At 36.0% G+C, this 23,951-nt stretch overlaps 1 protein-coding gene across 6 annotated transcripts in view; it reads left to right on the top strand.

Annotated features, from left to right (window-relative positions):
* Nucleotides 1–23,214, top strand: part of znf800a (zinc finger protein 800a) — a 159,013-nt gene extending 135,799 nt beyond the window's left edge. For 5 of the 6 annotated variants that reach the window (XM_039761177.1, XM_039761172.1, XM_039761178.1 and 2 more), the window contains one exon: nucleotides 15,666–17,347. In XM_039761177.1, the coding sequence (XP_039617111.1) occupies nucleotides 15,666–17,347 (1,682 nt within the window). Of the gene's footprint in view, nucleotides 1–15,665; nucleotides 17,348–20,080 lie in introns of those variants that run through there. The other variant, XM_039761176.1, reaches the window with a different exon arrangement.
* Nucleotides 23,215–23,951: the final 737 nt, after the last annotated feature.

Raw genomic sequence — 23,951 nt, 5'->3', positions numbered from 1 at the left:
CTGCCAATGCTAAATTTATAACAGTCTTTTATGATTTCACACAGGAGGCTTTAAAGAAAAGACAAAAAAAGGGGAAGATTTAGAAAATTAAAGAACAAGAAGTTTGTCATATTTGAAAATTTGATAACTTTGACTCAATCATTAAATATTACACTTTGGAAAGTTTTTAACCAGCTGATGTTTCAAATATGAAACTACAATAAAAAATGTTACAACCCTAACATAAATGATCCTCTGTTAATCCAAATTTTAAAAGCATGTTGTTACAAAAACAGCTTTCAAGAGTTTGTTTAAATGAAAATATCCTGAATAATCTTGCATTGCTCCAGGAGTACAATGGCTGACCCAGCGCTCTGACCTCCAAAGGTCAAGCAAAAAGATAATTTCCCCTTGGAGATTAATACAGTATGCCAGATACCAAAATTAATCTTGGCTCCAAAATAAAAAAAGCCTAAAAAATTCTTGTTCTCCACAAGGCTATATCATGCTTATAACAAGCACACAACATTTTAATGGAAATTAACAGCATTTAGGGGTAACTCCATGTGGCAGTTTTAATGTCATCTGAACTAAATAATAGACAACTATTGCACACATTTGGATCTACAACATTAACATTGTCTTTGGTTGGAAAATTCTTGTTATGACTTGCAGCCAGTCGAAGAATAAACTTTCTGATATATTAGTGAGGACATTTTACTTCTAATTTGTATCATTTGTTTCATTTTCTGTCTGTCCCTTGTGAATTTTCTATCAAAGAAAAAAGAGGAAGAAAAGGCTTTTTGTTTATTTTTGTTGAATTGTTTTCTCAAAAGTTTTTTTTTTACTTTGCAGTCACTGTAATTATTGCATAGAGCCCCTTCACTTATTTTTTTGTTTTTTGTTCTTGCATTGAACTGTATATGTTTTCAAGACATTGCTGTAAATAGTTATTGGCACATCTGGAATAAAACAGAATTTATTTATTTATGTATTTATTTTTTGGAACAGTCATCATTATCTGTGTCTCAATTCTCCTGACTCCCTGTTGTTCAGTTTATGGCACCAGGTGCGCTGAATCTGAAACTGTGCAACAGTGCCATTGCACAGTGCACCACAGTCATTATTCTTTTAAATGGCACTTATTCCTCTTTCAGCTGAGTCATTCACTACCATCCCAACAGTTAACAAAGTTTGTTGAATATTGGATTATCTGTCCACTGTTATGGAGGGCTCTTCAGGAATGACTGGGAACTTTATTTGCCTTTTTACTTAAGAAAATCAATCAAAAATTGATGTTGTCCTTTCTGTTACCAGATCCTCCAACTTCAGCTGTTCAAATTAATTTGTTAGCTTATGACATCGACTTATGCCTGATAACAGAGGCTGTGTGCAGGCTTTATACCATCTTCCCCTTTGTTTCTGTTGAGACTTTGTCATCAAAAAGAGTTTAAATAAAAACTCTTACTCACTCCTGGAATATTCTTAAAAGTTACACTTCATAACTAGAATGTTCTGGGAACTCCATCTTACTACTAGAATGTTCTCTGTTTCTTTGTTTTTATTTATTGTTTACCAATCACTTAGCTGGTTGAGAACCCTGCACAAGAGTACATACATAGTAACAATACAAATAAAATGTTCAAAATGGAGTGACCGCTAAATGTTTTAGTGTAATTGCAAAATTTCACAGGTCCATTCAGGACAAAAATAAGCTTTATGGAGAAATGATTCCACAAACATCAACTCTTTGAATTGGTTTGTGGACCACTCTACTGAGACATTGCTGGTTATAAAAGGTACTATTAACAATTAATGGTCTTTACTGTCTTATCAAAGCAGATGTCAATTTACAAACTTTAAATTTAATAGTATTTGTAGTTTAATCTTTTATATGAGGCCTTTTTACAGAGTAGAATATCCTTTCAAGGCTTTTTCAAAGTACATAATAATATAGTCCAGAGGAGATGATGCAGGTGCAATGCCTTTGAGAATCCATGGCTTTATGCCTTTAGAAAACCACTCTGGAAAATTAAAAATAAAACCAATCATTTTTTTTCTCAGAGCATACTAAAGTCAAACTCGGGTATGCACCTGGAAAGACTGCCTATTTGCCTATGTCAGCTTTTTATAAAAACTTAGGATGAGACTGCCTGAAAGGTTATCTAGGTGTTTTATAAAAAGCTAGGACACATGCTTGTAGCATTGCGGTCCAAAACCAATTGTTTCTTTATCATAAAATTATGGATAAATATAATTTGCTAAAATCATTGTATGATATCTGCGGGTAACTTTTTCTGAGTTGTTACAGTAGAGACTAATATTTTAGCAAGAGGTGTACTAATGAAATTATGAGGATGTATTAATATGTAAAAATTTATGACATTTTAATAAATTTAAGTTTTCTTACGAGAGGATTCATGAACTCCACTGTAAGAACATAGTTTGTAACGCCAGGAAATTTTGTATCTTATACACTGATCTTTGTTTATGCTTGTAATATTTAAATTTTAGGGATGATCACATATCAGGCATTAATACACAATATTCTGAATGAATATTTTCTGTTATTGTATGGTCATCTACTTGTCTATGGTGAAATGTGAAAACATGCTTATGATATAATAAGCAGTGTCATGTATTTTATTTTACTACTAGACTTTATGTCTTAATGTCTTGTTTTAAAGTGAGTTATGTACTTTTAAAGATTGTTAAAGAATAAATGTTATGAAAGCATTTCAACACCGAGGCCAAAAAGTGAGACTAGTACTTGGGATTAATAAAGTGTGTGTGTGTCTGTCTGGTAGCAAAGATTCTTATAATACCGTTGGTATATTGGCTGGGGGTTATTCAGAGTACAGCATAAAAAATGCTTCCTGTTTTATCTTTGATGTCCAAGATTAAATATATGTAAATATCCTGTGTTGAACAATTGGCATAAATGGTAACAAATGCTAGTGAAAGGAGGGTTGCTTTAGTAAAGATAAAATAAAATCTCTTAAATAAATTAAAAGAATTTGAAAGAAAAACTGTAAATGTTTTTGGAGTTCAGCGGTGGGTTTGGAATCAAGGTTAATTGCATATTGCTTACCTGGTATATCATCTAAGAGAGCTTTCTTCATTAAATTTGGTCACAACAAAATGAAAATTAGCTATTCTGTGCTGGATAAAAGAAAGATTCTCTTTCAGAACAATCAAACCTATATCTTTCACGACTTTTCTATGTCAGCTGCTGTATCAGGGCTGAGTGTAATTGTAATTAAACAATGACTGTGCTGCAGTTCTTACCCATGCATTTAATTTGCATGAAGATGTAAGACGGGTTGGTGACAAACTAATCCCTGATAAACTAAATATAATCTGACAGTGGAGTGGAATGGAAAAGACAGTGCAAATGAATATGCTGCTGTAGGCTTTGGTTACTAATCTGTAACAAGGGGATTAGAAAGAAGAAACACTACTAAAGAATAAACAGGTTTAATAATGTTAGGTGTATGTAATATTCTTTGTTACTCTCAGTTTTGTTGGTGTTAAGTTACCTGAATTTCATCTATATGCTCTGTTTTATTGTTCTATATTTCTATTGTAATTATGCTTCCTCTATAATGATCAATGACTGGCCGGTTTGTAATCATTACATTTCACTTTTATAATATTATCTTGTGTATATTTATGAGATTAAAGTATGTTATTATATTTATTTTAGTTTAACTCCAAGCACTTATTTTGCTTTTATTAGTGTTTTCTGTTTTTTTTCCTGTTTCTGTCTTCTGTTCAATTCTTTCACTTTTTTAACACTATAGGTACTGGTAATAATTACTGTGTACTGCTGTTTGCAGGAACTTATTAGTTCAGTTGTTGAGGTGGGTTACTGTGTATTCTGGGCATGCTGTGGTCTTTGGTATATTAGAGGACAGGGACAGCAAAAGTAAAAAAAAAAAAAAAGTTTAGTTTTGACGTCATTTGGGGAGGTGAGACAGGTTTGGAGAGTTGAGGTGTTGAAGAAAAAAGAGAGATTTTCAGTTGTGTGTGAAATGCAGATACAGACAGGCAATCAACAGCTGCAACATCAAACACTGCTCTAATAATCCCACATTTTACTGAGGATTGTAACCCTTTGGACACATGAAGATTTTCCAACCCATATTTTAAACAGTATTTTTAACTTATTTTTTTAAGGTTACATTGTGTTTATTAATAAACTATGTTGTTTTCTGTCTTATTTTTTGTGCTTACATTTGTGTTTAACAAGATTCCTTGCTCCACAAAGCCAAAAGCAATTAAAAAAAAAAGTAACAGAAATTGCATGGAAGTCAAATATATACTTGAACAATGTCATTATCTTCTCCCACATGTTAATGGCTGAGGTAGTTGAATTATTAATTTGTGCATTTGAGATCCCCATTAAAGTTGAATTTAAAATGAAGGAGACAAATTTTAAAAAGGTTAATAATTATGAACCACCCACCTAAAAGCTTTAAAAGCTTAGCTGCAATGGTGCCTAAAGAAAAAAAACTTTCATTGTCTTTTTTTCCCAAAAATAGACAATAGGAGGGAAAGTTGAGATGTAAATGGACAAAAAAATAAAATAAAAAGAAGAATTAATGAACACACAAGTTCAAGATATACAACTAAACCCTGCCAACTGCTAAAAGTTTACAAAGAACAGAGCATAATGGTCCTCCTCCTGGGAATAACTTACTAAAACTTGGATTGTCTGTAAAGCACATTGGCAAATCTTTTAAAAATTCACATTAATGTGTTCAAATTAGTTTTTTCTTATGAATGTTATTTATTTAGACGTTAGGCTCTTAAATTAGCCAAAATACTTGAGTTAAAAATAATTATAGAGTCAAATACAGTATATATGAATGTAGGTTTAATAGTGTGGATGCTGCATATGCATTTGCATCATATATGCTTTTATAAATATTTTTTCTCATTATTGTTAGTATCATTTTTTGTCGTGATGTGTTTGCAAAGCATGAAGTGGATATGAGTCAGGCATAGTTGATTGAAAAAAGCATGCAAAAAACAGCTGTAGGCTTTAAATGAATGTGATACTTGAAAATACAGCCCTGCACAAAAATGGAATTGTCTGGTTGGACCAGATAACGTGAGCAATGACAAATCAGAATAGGGTACAGTTTAAACTGCCTCCCAGTAATCCGTCAAAAAAAAAAAATCGCGAAAATGGTGGATGATGGATTGGGAGTGCAAGTGCCAACGTCATACTTTGCAGTATTTGATGTTAATTAAGTACTAAGAGCTGCAGCAGGCAGTCAATAAATAACATACAGCAATAATCTAAACATCAAAACTAACATCAAAAATTAAATATGAATGGCCTTAAGGTGTGATAATTAAAAATAGCTTTTTGTTTTAGGCATGGTTTCTAAAGTCAGCAGCTCCATAAAGATACAGACTGTATTCAAAACTCTGTTGAATGAGCCAGAGGTAACTAAAATGTCCATTGGTATCATTGAAAGATCTGTAAAAATGATGATTTTTACAATTGTTTTAGTAACAAAAGGAAAATCAGATATATGGCAGTTATATTTCATTGTCTTTCATGGCCCATTAAGAAGCATAAGCCTGTCTATTTTACTAATGAAAATATACACTAACTGATGTGCCTTAGCATTTTTTAATCCTTGCCTTCTGCTTTTCTGAAGGTAGCTGAATGGTTTTCATTTGTGATGCATTATATTCTTTCATTTTTTTCTCTCTCTCTCTCTCTTTTTTAATTATCTTTGTCTTTCTTGAGAACTAACTTTTTTCAATTTGGATTTTATTTCTTCTTCACCCCTAATCTTGTCAGGTTAGGCTCTGTATTACGTGGATTTGGCAATGAAGGGGTAGATGCACGGAAACTATTATTGTTTAGAAATAAAATGAAACATTTCTGAAAATTATTTTTATAAGTCCAGAGTATGATGAGACAGGCAACTCTTCTTTTACACTTGATTATCAATACAGTGTTAACAATTTGCCACAATTCTGACTGATTTTTTGATAATCTAATTTTATGCAATACACTATTTAAAAAGGTACATGGTCAATTCTGTCTCAAGGGGATAAGGAGCAGCCTTGATGATGATCTTATCAGGGCCTCTTATGACAGGAAAAAGAGGAGAGATGTTAAGAGTTACTAAGCATCACTGCAATACAAGCAAAATTATATATGATATTTACAAAATTTTAGATGGTAACGATATATATGTCGCAGTATAGACCTAAAATGCTAAAATGAAGTCCTTCTTGCTTAATTTATATCAAATTGATTTCTGGAGTCGTTTTTTTTTTTTTAATTTGAGATCAAGCAAAATATATTTTATTATATTATATTTGAACATGTAAACTGCAACTAAACAAATCAAACAAAAAATAATTTAATATAACAAATAGTTTTAGAATGATACTTGCATTTCATCAGTGCAAACATACTTAAGTACCGTAGATACTCGCGTATAAGTCGAAAAATGTATGCCTTAAAATTCATTCATAAAAAACAGGGTCGACTTATCCGCGGGGCAACACAATTTTCCATAGAATTTGGGTAATGGCACAGTGCACAGTGCTTTTATTTAAAACAGTCAATCAAAATCAGTGTTCAAAGTAAACAGTGCAGTGATTCGAAAGAACTCTTCATTAAATAAACAATCCATAAAGCAAACGTGGAGGTTTAAAAATCAATAAAATAGAAATACAATCCTTTAAAAACCCGGCCTAACACCCAGGCTTCCACACAGCAGACTGCGAGCGCTCATTCGTTCGTTCGTTCGTTCACTCATCATTCGTTCACTCGCTCGCACCGCCTCTCTCTCTCTCTCCTGCTTTCTCCAGCCACCTCCGTCTTTCTTTCTCTTCCTTGTTTTTTCCCTCCGTTTTGGCTTTCACACAGCTGCCTGCGAGCACTCGTTCGCTCACTCACACACCCTCTCTCTCTCTCTCTCTCTCTCTCTCTCTCTCTCTCCCTCTCCTGCTTTCTCCAGCCACCTCCGTCTTTCTTTCTCTTCCTTGTTTTGTTTTTTTTAACTCCGTTTTTCCCTCCTCTCTATCTGAGTCACGCTTCTCTTTATATGCAGAGAGGACATAGCAGCTGCAGCACATTAGCCACAGGAACAATCACGGATGTGGGCAGTCCCTCACCTGTGCACTACAACAACAACAACATTTATTTATATAGCACATTTTCATACAAAAATTAGCTCAAAGTGCTTTACATAATGAAGAATAGAAAAATAAAAGATACAGTAAGAAAATAAAATAAGTCAACATTAATTAACATAGAATAAGAGTAAGGTCCAATGGCCAGGATGGACTGAAAAAACAAAAAAAACTCCAGACGGCTGGAGAAAAAAATAAAATCTGTAGGGATTCCAGACCATTAGACTGCCCAGTCTCCTCTGGGCATTGTACCTAACATAAATGAAACAGTCCTCTTTGGATTTAGGGTGAGAAACGGCCACACCGCAGATCGCCCTGCGGCTCGCTAAGTCACGAGTGCGGTGATTATTTATTTAAAAACTAAAACAGCCTTTGCTAAGAGAGCTGTGGACCTATAACACCACATAAGCCTTTGTTGGAATTTCAAGCATCGGCTGGCTGGTGTACACGGTTTATAAACAGATATGGGCTGTGCCTTCGTCCGCGAACAAAAATCGTGCAGAAGCTGCCGAAAGATCTAGATGAAAAGGTCAGTTCCTTTCATAAATTTATTATCAAGCAAAGACAAAGGCATGACTTTGATCTCAGTAACATTGGTAACATGAATGAAACGGCAATGACATTTCATATGCCGGGGAATCGAACTGTAGCAGGTATTGGTGAAAAGACCGTACTTATTAAGACAACGGGCCATGAAAAAACCCAAGTTTTACCCTCGACTTATTCGCGGGTCATAACAAATTTCGTAATTTTCGGCTTAAAAATACACTCGACTTATCTGCGAGATCGACTAATACGTGAGTATCTACGGTAAATAGTGCACAATGTGCCTCCTCACATATAATGTAACCATGGTCTGCAATGGAAATAAATGGTGGTTACTTACAACTGATTGAGTTTACAAATATTGTTTAGGAGGGGGGGTGATCCTTTATTAATCTCAGTATTTCTTGCTTTTTATTTTTTAAAATTCTTCTAAACTGTAGCTGTGATATTTTTCACTTGGATGTTATAGATTGCATTGAGTAAGTAAAGCTGGAAAAAATATTGGTTTGTGCATTTTTTATTTAAGGCTGTAAAGCAAAAAAAATGGGAATATTTCAAAGGGGGTGATTCTTTTCTATACCCACTTTAAGTGCCATGACAACGAAATGTAGTTTTGCATCTATTCAATTATAGATAATCAGATACGTATAAATGAGTACATCAGTGATGGGTTGTACAGACAATATGTCCGAAGTGTATATAAAGTCATATGAAAAAGTTTGGGAACCTCTCTTAATTCTTTGGATTTTTGTTTATCATTGGCTGAGCTTTCACAGTAGCAACTTTCTTTCAATATATGACATGCCTTATGGAAACAGTAGTATTTCAGCAATGACATTAAGTTTATGGAGGTTTAACAGAAAATATGCAATATGCATCATACCAAAATTATAGACAGGTGCATATATTTGGTCACCCCATCAGAGATATAACATCAATACTTAGTTGAGCCTACTTTTACAAATATAACAGCCTCTAGACGCCTCCTATAGCCTTTGAGTGTCTGGATTCAGGATGGAGGTATTTTTGACCATTCTTCCATACAAAATCTCTCCAGCTCAGTTAAATTTAATGGCTGCCGAGCATGGACAGCCTGCTTCAAATCATCCCATAGATTTTCGATGATATTCAAAAGTCAGGGAACTGTGACGGCCATTCCAGAACATTGTACTTCACCCTCTGCATGAATGCCTTTGTAGGTTTTGAACTGTGTTTTGGGTGATTGTCTTGTTGGAATATCCAACCACTGCGTAACTTCAACTTTATGACTGATGCTTGAACATTATCCTGAAGAATTTGTTGATATTGGGTTGAATTCATCCAACCCTCAACTTTAACAAGGGCCCCAGTCCCTGAACTAGCCACACAGCCCCACAGCATGATGGCACCTCAACCAAATTTGACAGTAGGTAGCAGGTGTTTTTCTTGGAATGCAGTGTTCTTCCGCCATGGAAAGCGCTTTTTGTTATGTCCAAATAACTCAATTTTTGTCTCATCAGTCCAAACACTTTGTTCCAAAATGAATCTGGCTTGTCTAAATGAGCATTTGCATACAACAAGCGACTCTGTTTGCTGCATGAGTACAGAAAGGGCTTCTTTCTCATCACCCTGCCATACAGATGTTCTTTGTGCAAATTGCGCTGAATTGTAGAACGATGTACAGATGCACCATCTGCAGCAAGATGTTCTTGCGGGTCTTTGGAGGTGATCTGTGGGTTGTCAGTAACCATTCTCACAATCCTGCGTATATGCCGCTCCTGTATTTTTCTTGTCCTGCTAGACCTGGTTTTAACAGCAACTGTGCCTATGGCCTTCCATTTCCTGATTACATTCCTTACAGTTGAAACTGGCAGTTTAAACCTCTGAGAGAGCTTTTTGTAGCCTTCCTCTAAACCATGATACTGAACAATCTTTGTTTTCAGATCTTTTGAGAGTTACTTTGAGGATCCCATGCTGTCACTCTTCAGAGGAGAGTCAAAGGGAAGCACAACTTGCAATTGACCACCTTCAATACCTTTGCTCATGATTGGACACACCTGTCTATGAAGTTCAAGGCTTAACAAGCTAATCCAATCAATTTGGTGTTGCAAGTAATCAGTATTGAGCAGTTACATGCATTCAAATCAAAATACCACTGTTATCTTTTTTGTTGAAAGTAGATTAAATTAATATGCAGGCTGAGAGGGGTTCCCAAACTTTTTCATATAACTCTACTGTAGAATGATAAGTGACAGTTAAAATACAATATGGACAGTGTATACACTAAGTATAATATGGATTGAATAAGTACAATAAAATATGAAAACAGTTTAAATAACAGAAGCCTGCAGACAGTTGTATAGGTACAAGTACATCAGAGCCTTGATAGTTCTAAGGTATTAATAATGCAAACATGATAGACCTATTATTGGTACAGAGTCCTAGGGTGTATATGTATGTATGGTCAGGTGGATTTTGAGTTCAGTAGGGCGATGGCTGCAGGGTAGAAGCTGCTCCTGAGCTTGCAGGTGCTGGAATGTAGGCTCCTGTACTGCATCCTACAAGGTAACAGCATAAACAGACCTTGGCTTGGTAAGAGGAGTCCCTTTTGGTGCTACATGCCTCCCACATGCACTGTTTTCACTAGAAGTCCTCAGTGGCATGTAATGAGGCACCAGTGATATGCTGGGCTGTTTTTACCACCCACTGCAGAGACTTTCAGCACTGACAGCATTCAGTTACCATACTGTATTTTAAATCAATTGATCAGAATGATAGTGATGGTGCAGTGGTAGATGTTCACTACAAACTGACAAGATCCACCTCCTCAAAAAGTAAAGGTGCTTCTGTGCCTTTTTGACCAAGATAGCGGTATTGAAGGACTGTGCAAAATTCTCAAAAATGTTAACACCCAGGATATTAAAACAGGATATTAATTAGACATATTTAATGTTAATTCCATCAATGAAGAAAGTTGGGGGGGAGGTGAATGGTGTGTGCCCACAACTTTTGGATTTCCTGCATTCCGTAGTAAGCTCCCTGGTCTTCATGATATTCAGGCCAAGTTATTGTTGGAACAAAACATTCTTAGGTGCTGCACCTTGTTTTTGTAGGCTGGCCCATCATTGTTATTAATGAGGGGCGCTATTGTGATGTCATCACAGAACTTAACGATTGTGTTAAATCCATGTATTTGGACACAGTCATAAGTGAAAAGGGAGTAGAGTAGGGAGTCTCAGCACATAGTCCTATGCGTCAGAGTTTGTAGTCATGGTGGAGTAAGTGTAGTTGCCTAATCTAACAGACTGTGGTCTGTTGGTCCAGAAATCCAAAATCCACTTACAGAGGGCGGTGTGAAAGCCAAGCTCACTGTGCTTTGTGACCAGCTTGGAGGGGATGATATTAAATGTTAAAATAAAGTCAATGAACAACATCCTTGCATAGGTGCTACCGTTGTCCAGGTGGGGGTAGTAGCATCTTCTGTTGATATGTTTGGGTCCATTGTGGGTGTATGTATGCTTTGAGATAAATCAGGAGCAGCTTCTCAAAGCACTTCAAAATAATGGAGGTGAGTACAATCATGCAGAGGTTATTAATGTCCATTCTTGTGAATTGCTTAGCCACCTGGACATTGTTTATCTTGAGTCAAGTTTAAACAACAGTGTGGGCCAGGGACAGAGACAGATCGAAAATGTCAATGAAGAAATCTTCTAGCTGCTCCACACGAGCCAGGAGCACTTGGCCACGGATGCCATAATGGCAGGCAGCCTTTTGCACATTCACTTTGTTCTGTGCAGTACACACTTCAGTGGTGAAAAGTTTAAAATGCTGCACATCAGGGGTGGCTCCATTTTAATCGGTATTTCCTTATTGTCTTTCTCAAAGTTGTTAAGCTCGTCAGAAAGAGATGCATAGCTGGTAGGGGGGGGGTTGTGTTATTGGATGTACAGTATAATCTGTAATAACCTGGACGATTGAAATGATACTGCAGTACAGAGGTAGCAGCCTCAGGCCATACTTAAACTTGCTTCACTGTTGGTTTTACACATTTATTAAGTGGTAAGTATTTGGGGAGTAGAAACAAACAGAAATGGTCAGACTGCCCCTGTTGAAGGTTGGGAGAATAAGTATTTGTAAACCTCAACAATGATGGTGTAAATGTGGTGTAAAATATTGGCTCCTTGAGTGGGGCAGGAAACATTATGATGAAATTTGGGAGGAACAATTTTAAGTTAGTTTGATTAAAGTCCCATGCAACAATAAAATCACCCTCTGAGTGTGCATACTATTTTTTACTAAAGGCAGCATATAGTTCTTGATTTGCTAGCTTAGCATTAACATCAGGAGAATATAGGCTGCAATTATATTAGTGGAGGTGAACTGTCTTTGAAGATAAAGCTCTGCATTTAATCATTACTTAGTCCAGTTTGACAGAACAGTTAATTTGCAGAGTCCCTACACCAGGTTTTATTTACATATATGTACCGCTTCAACCCTTTGGTCTTATAAGATTCATCTACTTTCCTGTCTGCCCTAAAGACGAAATAGCTGTCTAGTGCTATTACATTATCTGGAACGTTGTTGTTAAGCTAGGTTTCCTTGTAAATCATGACATTGTAATCCATAATCTGCTTATTTGAGTTGATGCAAAGTCAAAGCTCATCCATTTTGTTTGCCACAGACTACACATCAATAAGAAAAATGCTAGACAGACATTGCTGTAGCATAGCTTTGATGCCTCCTCACCTACCTCATCTTTGTTTATGATCACACCAACACTATCATACACTTGCTGTCAGAAGAACAATTTCAAAAGATAGTGATGTCTTAGCGATCATCTGTGACAGCAGAATTAAGTTAAATACACTGTTTGTGCACGGTAAGCCAATATCCAGGTATGCTTGTTGACAGTATGAAATGATCACAAAGCTATACTGAAGGAATAGACTACAGACTGCTAAGCAAAAAATAAACAAAAAACAATACACTCATTTGGTAATCCTTGGGAGACGTAGACCCTTAAATTGTACACAAGTGCCACCTGGTTGTTAGGTCACTACGGAGATAAAGTGAATGGTTTTCCTATTAAAAGAACGACATTGGAAAAATTTAAAGCAGAAGGTAACTTCTGAGACTAAATGCAAAGCAATGCTTGTTTCATATGCCTTGCTTTGTGCTTTAGTATTCAATAACTGTGGTCAGTCTACTAGCAAATCTGGCCGTGTATCATTTACTCACAGTAACAATACAATTTTGGTAACTCTTTAAGGCAACAATGCAATTCTGTGCTTTCATGCATACTTCCATCCATCTTGTAAATCTGCTTATCCAGAACAGGGTTACAGGGAAGCTAGTATCTATCCCAGAAAGCATTGGGTGCAAGGCAGGGTAACACACAAGCACTATTGCCACTGCATGCTTATTTTTATACTAGCGACTGGGAGCCCGATCAAATCGGGCTACAAATTCTTTTGTTTGTGAAATCCATACTTTGTCTGCAAAGAATTATTTGTTGTTTTAAGTCCTTGAAATGATTTTGTTATCATGGCACTGATTTGTGCTAAAAATAAACCTTTTCGGCCGATGTAATAAAGAGCTTCCTGTTTAAACGGGGCCGAGAGACGTGAACTCAGCTCTTCGGCGCACCTCATTTTATTTTTTCCATCAAACAAATTTTCAAAACAAGCCGTATTTTACAACTCTAATCAGAGTCGGAGTAATAATTATGTTGGCTTGGTCATTTTATATCTGATATCAGCTAAAATTTAAACAATGGCCGTTGTTAATACCAACCGTCATTACTCAGTTTGCCAATAGATGTCAGAAGGACCGATGCCAAAACTGAACTGCCCAAAGATAGATTTCGACGTACCAAGCAAATGGCGATACGTTCTAAATTACTTACGGTTCCGGAGCTGTCAAAGTGTTTAAGTCAGTCGACGATGTTAGTCCTGGAAAGTACGCCCCACCAAACCAATGTTACAAAAACCAACCGAACTTATGGTTATCTGCTCGGACCAACACCGACTTACTATACTCGGCCGTCCAGCGGTGTCACTGAAGCATTCAAACTTTCTTAGCTAATCATGCAATACTGCATCCGCGTTTGCCACATTATGTTCTAACTACAGAGACAGAGCCAGAGCCCCATTGCATGGTTCCAACTTGTATTGAGTCGAGGTATTGACGCGAACACCACACATACAGATAGTATCAAATTATGTATAAGGATATACTTAGGGGGCTTTGTCCCCTGCTTGCTTCGTTTGCCCACCCCCTTCCTATCAAATGGGCGTGCTACGCACCAGCCACTTTGCAATTCTGCCACTCGCGTTGTGAAGGGTGGGGGGGTCTGAACGCACGCTAAGGAGATGTGGTCGGATCAGCTGCTGGCTTTCTGCTGCTGCTGCCGGCCTGCACATTGATTATGTAGAAGCCTGTACAGCAGCTGTCCATTTGTCTCACTGACTTGTCTTGCGGGACGTTAAAGTGTCTCCGAGAAAATCATGCGTCGTCTCCTTCCAAGATATTTTTTTTTATAATATGATAAAATTCTCTTTAACTTGCATAGAATTTCATTCATGCAAGTCATTGGGTATCCTAACCTTCACAAACCTCTGTTTAGACAATCTTTATGCACCCTACGATCTTAATTATGGATTTCCCACAATGCAACATATTTCTCATTTACAAATTAGTCAGGTTCCATTTCAAAATTATTCTGTCTCCCTTAATCTTCCATCAGTATTTAGGCATGCATATGCTTTAGCCAGTAATGAAGACAACAATAAGTAGCATCCCTAGAGTTTGTCATCTAATTTCATGGAGTGCAGCTCTAAATAACCTTAGACAACACTGATAAAGGGACCTCTCAATATCTCTGACAAGTAATGGAATTCAGTAATTGATGATGTACACTCTAATTAATATTAAATTGTGTATCATACACATCTTTCAAAATAAGTTATCGAGAATTTATCAGGGACTAATCTTGAGCCCTAGATTTATACAGTTTATTGGGGGATTTTAGTTGCTTATTTGTCAGATAATGTATGACTGACAATAATTTGCAGTTGTTTAGTTGTATTGTTTATAGTAAGACATGATATTGTAAGTTTATGCAAAGATAAAATCACAGATATACTACACTCCTCTACTTGTGTGTCAACCTATTTCAGTCAATTGGAACAATCTTAACCAACCCTCTCTAAGCTCAATGGGAAAGTAATGTCAAGTGTTGTCTAAATGTATTTATAGCATCTTTTTTGCTTGCCTAACTTCTCAAAATGAGTAGGGGTTAATTGCAGGTTATGACTAAAGCATTTTAAATCAGGATTTGAAACTGTGTTCATTTCAATTTTTATTTTATTACGTTTTAAATATTGTAAACTGAAATTAGATTTTCCTTAATTTCTCATTCTTATATTACTATCTTAACAGCACATTTGCATTATTTGTAATGTTTATGTCTCACATGTATGTTTGTCACCTTGTACACTATTATTAATTACTGTTGCTTTTTTCAAGATTACATTTCCAAATATATGCATAATAATGATCGGAAAATTACTGAATTGCTCTGAAATTTGTAAATGAGTACATCTTAGGAAGTTCCTGAGATGGTTTAATATAGGAATTTCCTGTGTCTTACATTTTTAAAGGCATTTTGTTTATTGGTCACTCTAATTAGTGAGCTATTGGGTAACATTATGGCGTAGTAGGTACCATTTCTGCTACATAGATTAAGAAGTGTTGGTTCATTCCCACTTTTTGTAATGTTTGTAAATTCTTCATGAATATATGTAATTTTGCTTTCTTTCAAATTCCAAGATATGCAGGTTAGGTTGGTAGGCAACTTGTGATGAACTGTTGCTCTGTCCAGTTTTGGCCACCTGGAGGCAGTGAACTCTAATTTGTATTAACTAGTTTCTGGAAATAGAGGAGTGAATGGAATTATGCAATTAACTATATGCGTTTTCTGATCTTTTCAGACCCTCCTGTTTCAAATGATAAACAGAGCCAAGCCATACGAGATCTTTTGGATGCTATATACCCAAGAAAGGACCAGCAGGAATTTGTTGTGAGACTAGAACCTATAGAGACTAACAGAAATGCTGTTTATCAGTTTGTTACTAAAGATGATGACAATGAGCAGCAGCTAGAAAAATGTGTCCAGAATGTCGTTGAATTACGTGAAGATGAACCTGCTTTAGAGATAAACCAGATACAGTTGCCTCCAGATGTAGAAATTGTAGAGCCAGTTGCTGTTGAGGATGTTCCAGAGGAAGAAGAAATTATTCTTGGAGATGATGCAACAGAGACTGAACTATCACCTGATGAGACCTCAAACTGTGATGGCACAGGTCCCCATGTGCCTTGTTGTATCTGTGGAAAAGATTTCAATTCCAAGCGCAGTGTGCGTCGTCATATTAGAAAAGTACACAAGAAAAAGATTGATGAAATAAAAAATCACATTGACTCAAAGAAAGAAAATTCCAGCCGTCTTCCTGGTACAAAAGGACGCCCAAGAGGAACCACAAATGGGAGGAGCTGCCCTGTTTGTCATAAGTCATTTGCAACCAAAGCCAATGTTCGTCGTCATTTTGATGAAGTGCATAGAGGACTCAGGAGAGACTTAATTACTCCTGATATTGCTACAAAGCCTGGACAGCCCTTGTCTCTTGATTCTAATATTTCACCTCAGAAGTTTTCATCTTTAGCACGAAGGAAAAGGTCTTCTAGAGCTGAATACAATCTTACTACTTGCAAATGTCTGCTGTGCAAACGAAAGTACACATCACCGCTTATGCTGAAGAGACACATGAGAATAGTCCACAAGATGATAAGATTAGAAAAAAGCACAAATGGTGCAAGTAGCAATTCAGAAATAAACCAGAAAGAGCAAACACCTGGTACAACTGAGCAACCTGCTGAATCGTCTAATCAAGAAGTGACACTGCCCCTACAGAATGATACAAAGCCAGTTGGGCAGCCTCTAGAGAAAAAAAATACTCCACTGATTTCGAAGACTAAAGTTAAACAGGAAAATGATAGTCCAAAGTCTTCTAGCTCTATTTCAGCAGTAAGCCAGACAAAGATTAGGAAGCCTAAACTTTCAGTGGGGTTTGACTTCAAACAGCTTTATTGCAAGCTTTGCAAACGGCAGTTCACATCCAAGCAGAACTTGGTAAAACATATTGACCTACATACAGATGGTAATGATATTTATATAAAGTTTTATAGATGTCCACTTTGCTCATATGAGACTCGACGTAAAAGAGATGTCATAAGACACATTACAGTAGTACATAAGAAGTCTTCACGATACCTTGCTAAAGTTACTGCTAACCTCGAGAGTAGAGCTGTGAAAAAACCTATTGAGGTAGTACTAAACACAGTGGTGAAAAGAGGCCCTCAAAGAGATTTGAATGCAAAAAGTGATGGTAGTTCAAGCTCACCCACTGCCCGTAAGCGAGAAGCATTGGAGACTGGGAATGAAGTAAAATTAACAAAAAACTTTTCATTGCATACATGTAATAAATGTGGAAAAGCCTTTGCCAAAAAAACATATCTGGAGCATCATAAGAAGACACACAGGGCAGGAGCATCATGCTCTCCTGAAGATGGTAAAACCAAAGGTCGGAGTACACGATCAAAAGCCTTTTTTTGGTAAGTCAAAAATATATTGCTTTGATTGTTTTTTTGTTTTTTTTTTACAATGTATTTAGCTAGATAGAAGGTCACATTTTGAAATTAGGACACTTTATACTTTCTGTGAGTGTGATGCAGAATAGATAGCTAGAACTTTATTTTCCCCCAGGGTTAAATTAGTTTTTTTTTATATAAGCTCTTTAAATAAATACATAAATAGGTAGATAACTAAATACATACATACAGTATATACATACACATACACTATGGTTTTTAAAATGACTATTGAATGTCTAAAAAGCATGAAAAATAAAAAGAACGAAAACTTATGACTTGGCTGTCACAGTCACAGTGAGGCATTATGCAGGCATATTGCTGTTGGTACAAAGAATCCCCAGTAGGGTTCCTTGACACACTTCTGCTGCATGATTTGTTAGCTGAAAGTATGGATGTGTAGATTTTCTTATTATGGCACTCAGTTTTGTTTTAATTCTCTCCTTTGCTATTATCTTCAGGGAGAATCATATAATTGAGCTTACCCTTTTAATTACCAAGTTGATTTAGTGGGCCTCTCTTGAAATGAAGTTACCAGCCCATCACACCACAGCTTAGAAAAATCACACTGGTCATTACAGAGTTGTAGAAGATGTGAAAGATGTTGCTTTCCACATTAAAGAAACACAATCTTCTAAGGAAAAAGAGTCTGCTCTGCCCATTCTTTATATAGTTCATCTGTGTTCTGAGACAAGTCCAACATGTCATTAATGTGGACCACCTCTACATCCACTCTCTGAGTAGTGACTGGACATAGAGGCTGTTTGGTGTGGCAAAAGTCAATAACCAGTTCCTTGGTTTTGCTGATGTTAAGACGCAGACAATTCTCTTTGTACCATGAAGCAAAGTTTTCCACCTGACTACTATACTCTGTCTCATCCTCTTTATCAATAAACCCATTAAGTGCAGAATCGAAAAAATTATGCAAGTGACATGACCATATGATTGATGTTTGGATGGTTTTGACGGCACTGGAGAAATCAAAAAACATAACCCTCAGAATGGTGCTAGCTTTGTCCAGGTGAGGAAAAGCCTTGTGGAGCAGATAAATAATTGCATTCTTCATTCCAGCCTTTGTCTGATAGGCAACTGCAATGGGTCCAGGTGGCCTACCACAAAAGGACTTGTATATTCCAGGAACTGTCTCTCAAAGGTCTTCATGATGTGTGACGCGTGCCACTGGTCTGTAGTCATTAAGTGTAGAGGTGCTTGCCTTCTTTGGACACACTATTGCTTGAGTCCAGTAATTATACCAAATCAATTCCAGACATGCTTTGTGTTATTCTGAGTCAGTTTGTTTACTGGTTTAGCTTTTTATGCTTCCTTTCCTTCATTCAGCTTTTGCTTTAGCACACACTGTACTTTCTTCAGAGCCTTTTTATCACTGGGTTTGAATACCCTCTTTTTCTCAATCAGGAGACCTTTTAGCTCCTTAGTAATCCAGGGCTTGTTGTTTGGAAAGCAGCACACTGTCTTTGTTGGGTACACTGTGTCAACACTTAAGTTAATATAGTCTGTGTTGCAGTGACAGAGTCCCTTAATATTGTCCCCTTGTCACTCACACATCATTTCCCAGTCTTCACTTAACTTCTTCACTATTCTGGCTGTAACAGGATACCATCTTATAACAGGTTTTGTAGCTGGAAATGAGGTTAATTCAGGTTGTGGTCAGATTTGCCTAAGGGTGCCAGTAGTTTACATTTAAAGGCATCTTTAACATTTGAATGCAGCAGGTTCAGAGTTACATTTTCTCGAGTGGAACCAGTCACAAACAGAAATAAATTTGTCATAGTTCTTCCCAAAGTCACCCCATATTATAACAGCATTGTGAAGGGCTCTCTAGTTGGCAAACAGATTGCTAAGAGCAGTGGCATCAGAAATTTATAGGGGAGGACAGAGTCATACAAACAATCTGAGAGACACAGATTGAAAGAAGGAAATATCTTATGTATGCTAGTGTTAGAACACAATGGCTACATTACAGATACTGTGTGCCCTCAGAAAAGCATCTTGATGGATGCCAGCAGGCTCCTATTCTCTATTTGAGAAAAGTTGGGACTGGAGTTCCAGGATCAAACAGTAGGTTGCTTCTGTTTTGACTTTTTTTTAATTATTCCTGGACTCAACTGGAAGTTATCCGGGGTAGGATTTTAAGTTCCCAACAGAGGTAAATTGAATGAATCATCATAAGGAGAATGGGCAGGCAAACAACTGATGGGGAATAAGAGATGCCAAGCTGTATTTATGTACAACATGTCTGTGTGCATATGTATGTATACAACCACATTTGAGAGAGGTGAGACAAGGAGTGTGATACTGTGGTGGACAAGCAGCCTAGGTAGATACAGGATCAAGCCCTATATAATTGGGGACAGGAAGGCAGCAAGTTTATTGTATTGTACTCTCGACTCTCCCTCACGTGTTAATTAAGGTTTCATCTTTATTAATCTTTTACCAAATTTTTCTTTTAACAATGACAAAAATTGTAATTTTTATGGAAGGAAAAGGAGAGAGAGCATATTATTTATGCATGCACATAGTCTTAAGTTTGTTTGAAATAGGTAAAATTAAGATTTGGATCTAAACAGAGCACTTAATGGTAATTTGTTTTGCTTTTGTACTATTCACTATTACATATTAAACACATTAAACATATTTTAACTGACTTGAAATGAACTGTTTGTATAATTCTGTTCCACAGATACCTCCAATTAATGCACAGAGTGTTTGCACTGGATTCTGATTTGCTGAAAGAAATGGTAGGAAAATCACTTGGAGCGCAACAGCCAAGATTCAAGGATCAGCTGAAAAGACGAGTGAAGAATTTCATCTGTATGCTATCTTAAAATTGTTACAATGTAAATTAAGTGTTAGATTTACAGGTTTCTGTACAGAATTTTTTAAGTAATTGCACTAGGCTTCTTGGGTTGTTATGCTCATGTTTGCTGCTGTTTTTAGGAGAGATGGTCATTGTACTGTCAAGGCTTAGCCAAAGGCAGAATAGATTTTTTGTTTTTATTTCATGATACAAACTGTCTGCTTATATATAATACAGCAGGAAAATAGGATGTACAGCGATGTATTATTTTGTAAGGATCTCCATATATTTCTTTTTGTATATTTGGTATATAATGAATAAATAAGAGATCACATTTATTTAAATGGGTGATTTTGGACTTGGCAGGATACAATTTGGTTTTATGAATCTTTGCTCAGAAGCTGAGCACTGTGTTTTTATTTTTAAACTAGTTACACATGGTGTTTTTTTAAATTGGAAAAACTGGAAGGATATTTTATGACTAAGTATTACTATCGGAGCACTAGAATTTATTTTACTGGCCAGTGCTGGTCATATTAGGTTTAATCTGTATAAAGATTAAGTTCGGAAGACTAGTTTAAATTTGCAAGAAGATTTTATCACTTGTAGTCGCAGATGTAATCTTTCACGTATGAACAGATGGCATCTTTAAAGTATAATAATTAATGAAGACCTTTCTAACTTTGTTAGGTTTTTTTCCATCTCAGTATAAAATATATTTTAGAGTGTTTTTTAACTAAGGGTACTTACAACATTTATTGGGTGTATTATGTGATGTCCATATAAAAACAACTAGAAAATTTTACGGGAAAAGTAAAAGTGGGTGGGTGATGAGACATTAACTGTGAATGAAAAAGCTGTCAAGCTAGACAGTATAAATAAAAATTCCCTGGTTGTATTTTAAAAAAGGCAAGCTTGTTAGGCATGTGAATTTATAAATTCCTATTTTCAATAGCTTTCTGCAGTACCTCATATTTTGTTATTGTTGATTCACATTGTGTTGTGATATTATTGCTCAAGGGTGTTTAAAACTCACTTTGGTCTGCTTTAAATAGTTACACGAAAATCATATAAATTAAGTTGATATGCTAAGCACTAGAGGTACTTACCTTAAACAGCCTTCTGCTACGTTTATAAGTTGATGCCTAAGCTATTTAGTTTTTTCTAGCCTTTTTTGGATCATTGGAGAGGTGGACAGTTGAAGCTACAGTTGGCCGTGTTTGGCCATTGTGTCATCTAATGCTCATTCTAGCCAACTTCTTAATCAGAGACAATTTCCCATTTATTTATTTTTTTAAATCCACACTCTTAATTATGCTGCTTTTTTCTCTGGTGTTTGTGGAAGAGTTTGTTTCTGTAGGAAATAACTTAGTGAGAGAGATGGGTTTTGCACTAAATCTGAAATAGGATTTTAAAAAGTTGATCAAGTCTGTCATGTGGCCAAGCGGTGAAGACTTTGGCCTGTACAGTAGAGCTCCAGTTGCAACCACTGACTCGCCTTGATCAAGTCTCTTCTGATTGTGCTCAAGAAAATCATATTGAAAACTAAAATAAACATATACAGTAAATGGCTTTGAGATCACACTTGCTGTAGGAGGGCTTTTGTTTAGTGTGATAGGGACTAATTTGCACCTTTTGTCTATATAATACAACTTAGGCATTACTAAACATTTTGACTATGAATATGTACGCACTTAGCCTGAAAGTTCAAAGGGCAAAATACTGTCCCTTTTTTTTTTTGTGTGTGCTTGAAAATATTGGAAAATTTGTAGAAATTTTAAAACTAACATGCATCCATGAGTCAATTTTTTATTTATTTATTTATTTTTTAGGGCGTTCCCCATGCTTTGCATGTATGGTACAGCTTACACAAATATGTATTCTTAAAACTATAGCCCAGATATTGTCTTGATTAAGGTCTTGGAGCATGTCAGTGATAAGCCTGGATCCTGGTTTGCTGCCTAGCTTCCTGCCTGCTAGAACTTATTTCCTCCCAGGCATGAGTTGAAAAAGAAATGAAAAGAATGTTTATCTAAATGTGTGAAACAAGCCATCTGATTAAGGCTTTGGTTGAAATCTTTTAACCACAGTAACATTAAAGATTAAATCACCTCACCTTGCTGTATCCCACTATATATATATTCTCATTGACCAGGACTCAATGACCCAAGTATCACTAAACTGCAGCTGCCATTTTGCTTATGGCATCTAATCATTTTAAAAGTAGTTTTGTCTGACCTCTGCACATAGACACGTTCACAGTTAAAAAGCTATTTACAGCTTTTTATGTACATGAAATCCTAACAAGCAACTGAAATGGCAGACCTTTTTAAATGTCCTTTTTATACACTGATTTTGTGTTTTGATAACTTATAATGTACTCTTCCTGTGATGTTTATATAACCTTTTTGCATTTTTAGCCAGAGGAGCACATTTAATAATTGCTAAGCATTTCTAACAATTAACACTGATTGATTGATTGATATGTTAACAGGTGACAGGCATTTATCCTTATTTGAAGAGAGGCAGGTTCATTTTATTGGTACTAAGGAGGTTAGCTTTGCTTAATTGGTATAATATAAAAGCACCTTTACAACAGTTCTGTATAGTGACTCGCTGTATAGTGTCATTAAATCATTTCTGTAATCCTGTATTTCCATTGCCTTCCTAAATTTTAACATACTTGTGCATGTGAAAATACAATATTTTGTTAATGAAGTACAGTACAAATAATATACATACAATGTTTAAATAATTGTATCATAAGTGTTTTTAACTTGATCATTACATAATGACATCTATTATTGCTGCTTTTTCTGAGTTATCTACTGTATAAATCTGCATCCTAAGCAACATTAAGTAGCAAAATTATAATAGTCTTCCTTGTACTTTGCACTTAAGGCATTGGATGTGAAACCAGATGATAGTTACTGCTGCTATTACTGTTTCACTGAATGTACACAAGGCTGGATAAATGCACTGTTTTCCAATGGTAATAAATTAAGCTGGCACACGTTTATGAGGAGAAAGTGTTTTTCTTTTTAAGTTGTCTGATTTTGCCATTCATATACGTTTACAACAACATATTGTTATATGGTATATTTTCCTTCAAATTCCGTGATTCACTATTCAAAAAATTTTTTTCAAAGGAATAATTAAATTATTATGCATTAATTTGGACCTTTTTGAAATGGTCTGTTTTATTCTGCTGTAGTCAAACTATGGTTCTCTTTGCTGTCAGAAACCAACCATTTTACCCACTTTTTTACCTTGCATTACAGGTGTGCATACAGCAGGATCTTACCTTTGCAGTGTTTGCTACAAATCTGGAAGCAGTTGTGGAAATATTACCCATATAGAGCTTTCCGTTCATAAAGCTTGTACAGGTCAAATCCTATCATAGCAAATAACAAAGCAATAAAGTTTCCAGAGTAATGAATACTTTTTGCTGGCCTGGACAAGTGTTCATACAATATGTTTAATGAGTTTTGTTTTAATGAAATATAAATTTCACGACAAACAATTGCCACAGCAGATAATGTAAAAAATACTAAATGCCATACCTACACTTTTGCTGACTCTGAGGAACCCTGCAACAAGTCATATCTTTCTTGTTAGACGAAAAGAAAGTAATACAATCTGTTGCGAAATTTCTGGTTTCGGGCAGTCTGTGTGAAAGTGTACGCACAACATCATACAAACAGCCGAATTCAGAGTCAGCGCTCCAGCACGAGTCTGTGTGAGTAGTAATTTT

Source organism: Polypterus senegalus, chromosome 8 (genome assembly GCF_016835505.1).
Source record: "Polypterus senegalus isolate Bchr_013 chromosome 8, ASM1683550v1, whole genome shotgun sequence".
Classification (NCBI taxonomy): Eukaryota; Metazoa; Chordata; class Cladistia; order Polypteriformes; family Polypteridae; genus Polypterus; species Polypterus senegalus.
The sequence above is the reverse complement of the archived record's forward strand: the minus strand, read 5'-3'. Positions and strand labels throughout refer to the sequence as shown.